The sequence below is a fragment of the Coffea eugenioides genome, chromosome 3 (genome assembly GCF_003713205.1).
Source record: "Coffea eugenioides isolate CCC68of chromosome 3, Ceug_1.0, whole genome shotgun sequence".
Classification (NCBI taxonomy): Eukaryota; Viridiplantae; Streptophyta; class Magnoliopsida; order Gentianales; family Rubiaceae; genus Coffea; species Coffea eugenioides.
This window is the reverse complement of record NC_040037.1, coordinates 2,777,887-2,786,877: the sequence shown is the minus strand read 5'-3', so window position 1 is coordinate 2,786,877 and position 8,991 is coordinate 2,777,887. Positions and strand designations below refer to the sequence as shown.

At 38.6% G+C, this 8,991-nt stretch overlaps 1 protein-coding gene across 3 annotated transcripts; it reads right to left on the bottom strand.

The window, feature by feature from the left end:
• Positions 1–329: 329 nt before the first annotated feature.
• Positions 330–5,603, bottom strand: LOC113765765 (ribonucleoside-diphosphate reductase small chain A). 3 transcript variants are annotated; one of them, XM_027310013.1, is made up of 10 exons: positions 5,510–5,603; positions 5,217–5,394; positions 3,698–3,858; positions 3,309–3,357; positions 3,100–3,226; positions 2,134–2,199; positions 1,911–2,027; positions 1,537–1,699; positions 1,376–1,446; positions 330–728 (listed from the first exon to the last, which is right to left on the bottom strand). In XM_027310013.1, the coding sequence occupies exons 2-10, from the start codon at positions 5,365–5,367 to the stop codon at positions 614–616; spliced, it is 1,020 nt and encodes a 339-aa protein (XP_027165814.1). In that variant the 5' UTR covers positions 5,368–5,394; positions 5,510–5,603; the 3' UTR covers positions 330–613. The 3 variants fall into 3 exon arrangements, with proteins under 3 accessions (XP_027165814.1, XP_027165813.1, XP_027165812.1); XM_027310012.1 differs by having other exon boundaries at positions 5,480–5,583; XM_027310011.1 differs by lacking the exon at positions 5,510–5,603 and having other exon boundaries at positions 5,217–5,495.
• Between the last annotated feature and the right edge of the window lie 3,388 nt (positions 5,604–8,991).

Here is an 8,991-nt window from a genome sequence, read left to right as displayed (position 1 = left end):
TTACCATACATAGTGCCTTAATGCCATTCTATTATTTGCCAACGTTTCAACAACACCGTCTGATGCAAAAATCCATCTATATATAGAACATGCTAGGTACAAAAAAGGCATGGAGATTACATAAGCAGCAGGAGCACCAAGCCCATTAACTGAAACTACTATGTATGCTTATAAAGAAGATAAAGGCAGGACGTCCATGTCGATATTTTGTCCACCGAATATTCATGATGATATGGATAAAAAAGCAACAAAAAAAAAAAAAAGGGTGGACGTGAAGAGCAAACAAAATCATGATGGAGCCATTTAACCTAAAGAACACATAAACAACATATTTAAATCTAAGCAATATATTAAAATCTAAGGCATCTTACTGTGCCTCAGAAGGATGCTACGCAAAAGAGGCACAGTAACAAGTTTGGAGGACAGCTCAATGTGATTACAAAAATCCCAAGCTTGACAGTGAAATCCCAATTCCTTGCACTAATTCTAGAGGCAAACAAATGCCATAAATGGACTGATAATGATATGTACTATAAACTTCACTTTTTAAAGAATCTTCACAAACTTCAACACAGTCGAGGCAATATTTGTTGGAATAGAGACAGATGAAGCACTAGAAGTCCTCATCAAGTTTGAATTCAAAGTTCTTTGAACCATCTTGCAAGCTTGACATAACAGAAGCCTTCTGATAATCACCCACCCTTCTCTCAAAGAAGTTTGCTTTTCCTCTGTTAAAGCAGAAAAAAATTCAGCCTCAACAGTATAAGGCTTGAGTGCCTACCATCAATAGGAGACCAAAAATATCAAGCATGCATCAGATGCACACGGGGCATATAAGTAAAATGGAATGACCTCTACACACCTAAGAAAGCAATTGGCATTGTCATGTTCTAAATGATCTGAGTCTCAAAATAAACTACCAATTTTCATGTTAGATTATATCAAGAATGCTATGCAGGAAAGAATATTTGAGGAGAAGCTCTGCAAGGCATGACATAAACCTATTGCTTGCAAAACCAGTACCTATCTGTGACATCAGCTGGCAATGAAAAATGTGGAATTGAGGATGATTTGTATGCGTTATAGTATTCAATTCAGCTAAGGAAAAAAAGATTGTTGGCCGTACTCTATTCAAGTTAAAAATCAGCCTAGGAAGAGATCCTAGTGGTCGGAATCCTTCTAGAACCATGAGCACATTAGAACCAGTGGTCCAGACGCTAACCTCCCAAAAACACCAGTTGTCAAAAAATGAACATAGGCAGTTGAGTATAAAAAATTATTCGTCGTTGAGTTTCTTCTAACTCTCGATAAAGTGTAAATACCGTCATTCAGTGCCAACAGGAGTGAAAGATTTTCATTCATGTGCTATACTTACTGCAAGGAAATAAACTCCATCCAGTCAAAGGGGTTTTCTACATCGTACATTTTCTGGCACCCTAATGAAACCTGTAAAGCCGAAAAATTGAAAAAAATGGAGATCCTTCAGAATCAACATTCCTCTTTGCTATTCTAAGGGTAAAAGAGAAAACGACCTACCAATAGGCGATCAGCAACAAATTTGATGTATTGGCTCATCAGTGCAGCATTCATGCCAATTAATGCACAAGGAAGAGCATCACATACAAACTCAATCTCTATTTCAACAGCCTCATGGACAATTTGATGAACCTTTTGCCATTGTACTTGCTTCTGCAACAAACTGTACATACAGGTTAGAAATGACTCATCTTGGCATACAACAAGCAGCTTCCCACCCAAAAGAGTCAAATATGTGTGCCAAAAGGCTACAAAAATAGGGAGTGATCCTGAAACTTTTACCTATTCATGATTTGTCAATGCAATATTACTCTAAAGAGTTTTAATTCTTGAACCCAATAAAAGACCAAAGAATGAAATAAATGATGACCAACCTGTATAAAAGGCAAGCAAAATCACAGTGAAGACCCTCGTCTCTTGAGATAAGCTCATTTGAGAATGTCAAGCCAGGCATCAATGCCCTCTTTTTAAGCCAAAAGATAGCACAAAAGCTGAGGAACAGAAAAAAAATGAAGCTGATCTCAAAAAACACTTCAAAAATTGCCAAATCTAGTTTCCATGAGAAAAAGTACCAGTAGACTGTTAATCAAAACGTACCTCCCTGAGAAGAATATTCCCTCAACACAAGCAAAAGCTACAAGTCTCTCTGCAAATGAGCGTGAACTGCACGAGCAGATAAGTACAATGAGCAGCTGTTCGGGCAGAAAGACAAACTGCAGTTGTGAACGTACTCTATTCCAACATTAAGCTAAACAACCTAGAAGAATCAAAAAGCAAAACAATAGCATTAAACCAAGAAAGATGTTCCCAGTTCTAACAACCATTGTCAATGTATGATCCCCATAAGAAGGCAAAAGCAAAGAGCTGTTTTCTAGAAGAGAAGTTTTCCTGTCATTTTGGACATACGTAAGCTTTTGGTTCCAATGTCAACAAAATCACCACTTCTCTACATCGATAGCATAAACATTGTGCTACACTGACAACCATCTAGTTCAACTTTAAAAGTTTCGACAATTATTCAGTTTACATGTGACAAAATTATTCAGTTTACATGTGACGACAGAGGAAGAAGCGGGAAGCATAGTAGTAGTAAGAGGATAAACTAAAGGTAAAAAAGTAATGTTAATTGGATTGGAAAGATTTGTAGTAGCATCCTTTCCCTTAATCTCAGCCTCCTGTGCAACCTTCAGCGACTTAGCCACAAAAAGAACAGGGAGACCATGTGCATGAATTAACCTCAAAAACATGAAGGAAAAAAAAGTGAAAACGTGGAGAAATCAAACATTTCTAAGCTAAAAGTAATAACAAGCAAAGAGACTTATAAAGGCATTGCAACTGAATAGCTTGTATCTAACATGCATGTGTTAGCCATTAATCTGACAAGCAAATACAGGCTTCATTCAGTCTTCTCTATATTCCATAAAAGGGGTAAACATCACAATATCCCTTTTCTTTTTCCTCCAATAGATCATTCAAAGATTGTTTCTCAAAGAATTGGAGAAAAGAGTGCACAAATTTGATAACTTAGAATCTAGTTCAAGGTTGAGAAAGATGATAAATTACCTCTGAATCCAATTCAAAGCCCACTTGGCCTTTTTAGCAACACAAGGAACAGTTTCCATGGCATTAAACAATCTATTCTTCTCTCTGGAGTCTTTGATGTACGTTTCCAAAAGCAAGCTGTACATCTCTACAAACAGAAGGAGAATATCACAATAGAGACCTCATGCATGTTAATTGCATCACAATGTTCTTCACTTGCAAATAAATACCAGAATGTATATTCTCAATGGCAATTTGAAAGCCATAAAATGCACGAGCCTGAAAACAATAACAAGAATCCATGTCAGTGTCAGTCATGTTAATCAAACACATTGAAAAATCTAATTAAATTTGGTAATCACTTAAATAAAGGGAAGGAAGCAAAACTGGTATTCCTTTTCCACTTTGTCTGGCAGCATAAAGCTGAGAAAATGCCAAGAAAAGTACAGAATACATTTGATTATGAGAAACCTAGGCCATTGTTGCACCCAGCACTTATTGTACACAGCAAGCATATTGCAAGTCCAGAAAGTAACAATCTAAATAACAGAAAGTTCCAATTTCCACTTATTACTTTTGCTTCTTGAATGGATTGATGGTAAGGGCTTAGATTATCTACCTCTGGAATTTGAACATCTTTCAAGAACCTAGCAGCCAAATTTTCCAGAACGATCCCATCTGATGCAGCAAAAAAAGCCAGTACATGGCTTATAAAGTGCTTTTCAGAATGAGATAATGTTTCCCAGTGCTGCACATCCAGAGAAAGATCGACCTCTTCGGCTGAATCCCAGACATCAATGTTAGAACATTTAAAAGAGAAAACGTGCATCAACAAACTTTTCACTGAAAAGAGAAAATGAACCAAAAAATAAAAATCAGGTTATAACTTAGTTCACAACCAAGGAAAGAGAAACTGACCCTGAGTACACGTTAAACAAAATTTATAATCCGCTTATATTGACTGAAAGCCATAAAAGCTATTCAAAAGCAACAGTTTCTGGTTTGAGCACAAAGGTTAGAGTTGATAGCAGTGCTTCACTACGACACTAGAAACACTGACATTGACAAATAAGACCTTTAAATCTTAGAAGCATTAAGCATCAAAATCTATTCTTTCACAAAACTCTTGATATGTCAACATAGCAAATCATGAATTTATACCTTGAAAGCTTGTATCTCTTCCCACATCGACTAGAGCCACCTAAGGATCATCTAAATTTGCCCTCTTCACTGCTATTAGACCATGGTAATTAGTTGCTAATAAAGTTTAAAAATGCCAAATGACCTAGAATTGCTCAACTGAGCTTCTTTTTTCTTTGTTAATTTTATAAATTTTTAAAACCATTAAGCAACGCTAGAGCAGCCAAGTCATTTGACTTCAGTTATGCCCATTACTAGCTCTCTAATTAAATTTAGTACCGTTTACAATACAGCATATATATATCTCATTGGACATAGTGAAACACAAACTTCATGTTGCAAGATATTCCACGTGCATCAACAGTCATAATCTTCTTTCAACAACCCCAATAACATTTGTTTTCCTTTGCCTAGCGAATATGGGTGCTGAGCAAAAAGCTTCTGCTTCTGCTTTTATCAAATCAAACAGGTACTTCAGATTCTGACGGTAGGGTAGGGGTTGTCCTACCACAAACTAAGCCCGAGAACATCCAATAAGCCCCAATAACTTTGTCAATCATCACGAAAATAACCCACATAATTACATATTACTGCACAACTAATCATCTTTCTACTTTTCACTGAACTTCTTTTACTCCTTTTAGCAAAAATATAGTAGCAATTTTAACCAAGTTCCTTTTTCAAGAACTAAAAAACCCATAAAGCATAAAACTTTCTAGAAAACCACCCTTGATGTACCAACTATAACAGAGCATCCAATAAAACAACTGCACAAGTCCCATAATAACCAAAAAAAAAAAAAACAATCTTGATTCGTGAGCTGAACCCATTTAAACACTCATAACTCCATTCTTCCACAATGAACATAAAAAATCACACCAACCCATATTTTAAAATTACCAGAAGTATATATATGAATGACAGAACCCATGTGCACACAAATTACAGTACTGGTTTTATATTCAATGCGTGTATTAGGAGCATATTAGTAATATAACCTGTCCAAAAACTGGCTTCAGCCTTCTTGTACATTTCCCAAAGTTGAGGGTATTTAATGGGGAACATGCAGAATCTTTGAGATTGCTCCGTCAATATGGGTTCCTCTTCTTCCTCCTCGTCCACAAGACTTGCCCCTGTACAATTCCTCATTTTTCTTCTTGCTCTTCTCCCCTATCCCTATAGCATAAAAACAAAATTCACATGGGCTTCGAGAAACAAATGAGTGGGTTTTGTAAGAAACAAAGAATGAGAGAAACCCTACAAAAACCCCTCACGGAAGAAACAGACGAACCTGGTTATATATAGCCCAATCAAGTCAAATCCAGAAGAAAATTTTCCCTTCTCATTTTTTTATTTTTTAAATTTAATGGTGGCTTTTGGTTCAAGTTCTCTGCAATCTGCACGAACAGGCATCTCGAAACGGTGCCGTTTTCGAATAAAAGAGACGTATAAAGTGAGTCGGTCCTGTTCTTTGCGTGCCTTGGAGCCCAAATTTTGCATTAGATTTGGCCCAAATTTACTTGCAGAGTTTGGGTATAATACATGTGGGTTAGTTTCAAGGGTCCGTAATAATGAGTAACGGATCTCCCGTATCCAGGCCCACACCTTCGGAATACGAATACTGGCCTTACAAGTCCTATGTAGGGTCCTCGTCTTTTCGTTTGGTTATTTGTGCAAAGAAATCTGAATATCTCATGGGTAAAGTGGTAAACATGGTACACCTTAAAAAAATAATAAATTCCAATGACTTTTCTGTGCATAGCCCAATCCTTTTGCAGACACGAATCTAAGGATGTTGCTGCAGTATGTTTAGATGTCAAAACAGAGGTGTGGAAAGTTAAGGGAAAAGACATTGAAGCATTTGTGGCCACAAACGGCAGGGGAAGTGTGTTGGCTGGGCACGTGGAAAGGGCTTTTGTGACTTGTAACCGGAAGAGCTATTGGGCGTTGAAGGGGACTCCATGTGCGCACGTGAAATGTGGAGGGGGCGAAATTAAGCAACTGGCAAAGTGAGGGTTTGTACGCGAAAGTACGGGAGGGAAAGAAGGCGCGAAGCTTACTGGATAAGCTAACAAGAGCAGGCGTATTAGAAAGGAAGAAGCGCCAAAACCGGAGCAGGAGGAATAGCAGAAGATAGGGATTTGTTATGGAGCTGGCGGCCGAAATAGATGCTTCGGATATGCAGTGGGATAGCGAAGGAGAAAGCGAAAACGTAGTATCGCTGATGCATGAGAGTGGAACACCTTCGAATTATAAAAGTTGCAGCAGTGAAAGGAAGGGCATTCGTCGGACGGCGGAAACAATGGTAAGCCACTCAACTCATTCCGTGAAGAATATGGTGGATTGGCTCTCGGATGAGCAGCGGCAGGCTGTCAGAGACTTTGGATTCGGTCCAATTTTGAATGTGAAGGGAGTAGAGGTTGACGAAGAGATGTTGAACTGGCTGGTGGATAACTTTGATGTAGATCGGAGGACACTGAACGTTCATGGGTACTGTCTACAGGTGACAGCCGAGGATGTGGAATGTGTACTTGGCTTGAGCAGCCGTGGGAAAGATATTGAAAGCGAAAAGCGAAGGCAAGAGATGGATACAGAGTTGGAAAGAGAATTGAATATCAGAATAAATAGCGGTGAAATTGTAGTGGAGGAATTGAGGCACAGTATATGTAGTTTGCATAACGAAGGCTTAGAATTCAAAGTGAAGTTCGTACTGTTTGTTGTTGGTAGGTTGTTAGCACCAAGTTTGGATGACACAGTGAGCCGGGATCTGGTGGCTGTAGTGGCTACAGAGGAGAATATGGAAAATTTGAACTGGTCGAAATTCATATTAGACAATTTGGTGAAGAGCATCCGTGATAGAGACGGCAACGGAATAGCGGGATGTGCACTTTTCTTGATGGTATAAGAAATACGCACCATTTTGTATTAGAGAAAGGAATTGCTGGAATAATGAAATTATAGTTTGATATAAAGGACCTGTAAATGATGGTAGGCGTGTTTGTCCATGCAGATTTACTATCTGGAACGATTCTATATCGAGGGTGAGGACGAGTTTCGCAAGTTCCAGCCGAGAGGGCCGAGGCTAAGGTTTTGGGGAAGGTACGAGATTAATGAAAGCGTGCGAATATTGAGGAGGAATCACATATTTGAGGGGGAACAGGTAATGTAAAATCCTTTCGTGTGAATTGTTGTTGAAATTGCAAGCTGCATTTTGTGACGTTACTAGTAGTACAAAACTGAAGGCTTGTAGTGACAGGGCAATGTGCAGTTTTACAATAACATAAGCTGTAGAGAAGACATCGATAGAAGACTGATTGAAATTGAATGTGGTAATAAAGATGTGAAGGATAGTATTGGTAGAATGGAAGCAATGATTGAATGTCGTTTCGAAAGGCTGAGGAGCATGTATGAAAGTGGAAGGGTGTGCAAAACAAACCGGGCACTTGGTGTGGAGGGTGGGCAGAAGGACGATTGGCGTGGTAATGTTAAAAGAGGGAGTGAGTTACATAAGATTAGTCCTACAACGCCAGATGTTAGGTCCAAAAGCAGGAGTGAAAATGATAGAGTAACTACGAATAGTACTGAAATGGGTGAAAAGAGTGCATCAAAAATTACAAAGTGGAGGAGTAGAAAGAGACTAAGGATGGACAATACGGAGAAGCCTGTGTGGGAAGACAAACAAAACAGAAGGCAAGGTAAAAGAATAAAGGTATGCATCGGTTTGTGGCAAGGTATTTCGTAGCATTAGAAAAGTAAAGTATAAATTGTAGTTTTATGTACAGATGGATAGCAGTGGGATGAACGAGCGTCAAACGAAGATGGTTGCTTTATTGGCAAAGGTGAGTATTCCAACGTTCCAGAATTAATAAAGTATGGGAAAATATAGACAATGAAAGATGAAATATTTTTGTGGTAGCAGGAAACGAGGCTGGCATCTATCGGCGAAAAATTGAGTGAGGGACGAGCAAAAATACTGAAGTTCTTGTTTGACACTCAGCTGTCGCAAGGGTATGTACTGGATTTGTTAAATCAACAGTTCTATTTTGTTTTATCCTTTATTTGAAATTGCAATGGCAAAAGGGACAGAAAAGTATTTGCAATTATAAGGTTGACTAAATATGTAGTATGATTATCCCCATAGGGGAGAGGGCATAGCAACGAAAATGTTGGAAGCAGTTAAAATTGGTTTACAAGTGAGCATAGAACTTACATTTTGTGTGCTGTCAATCATGCCTGCTTATATAAAAAGCAAGGGTAGGTAACTTAGGTGAACATATAGAAAAAAAGGTGAGTATTCAAGAAGTTTGAGAATGGAACTACAATGATAACTCAATGACCCTTATGGTGAGTACATAACCGCCTTAGGCTAACTCAATGACCCTAAGGACTGATTGAGTCATTGAAACCGTGATTGCTGGCTGTATTAGCGAGGAAGAGCGAACCAACTCTGGCCGTTTTAACTCTCATCATTGAAAATGATGATATCAAGTTTGTAGATTATGAAACCGTAATACAAATAGGGAAAAGATTAATGTACCCTGTTGTAATGACAGGGAAGTACTGGTGTCAATTAAGGGGCAGACAGCAAGCCGGGATGCAATGGGGTCCTTGCTTCCTGAAAAACCCATGGCATGCGATGTGAGTAAATCGAGGGATTGAAATTGGGTGGTGTTATGTGGACTGTTTCATGGAGGACGAAGTGATGTGACTTGAGTTTGGTGCAGATAATAAATTGCTATTGTGCGATGAAAACAGCAAGGCAGCAAAGGCGTG

What these genes read in the sequence shown, in the direction of transcription:
- LOC113765765 (XM_027310013.1), bottom strand. Translation starts at nt 5,367, where the DNA reads ATGAGGAATTGTACAGGGGCAAGTCTTGTGGACGAGGAGGAAGAAGAG. An exon ending in CATTGAGAATATACATTCTG is followed by an intron (nt 3,227 to 3,308) that starts GTATTTATTTGC and finishes TTCTGTTTGTAG; the next exon opens with AGATGTACAGCTTGCTTTTG. An exon ending in TTGTTGCTGATCGCCTATTG is followed by an intron (nt 1,447 to 1,536) that starts GTAGGTCGTTTT and finishes TCGGCTTTACAG; the next exon opens with GTTTCATTAGGGTGCCAGAA.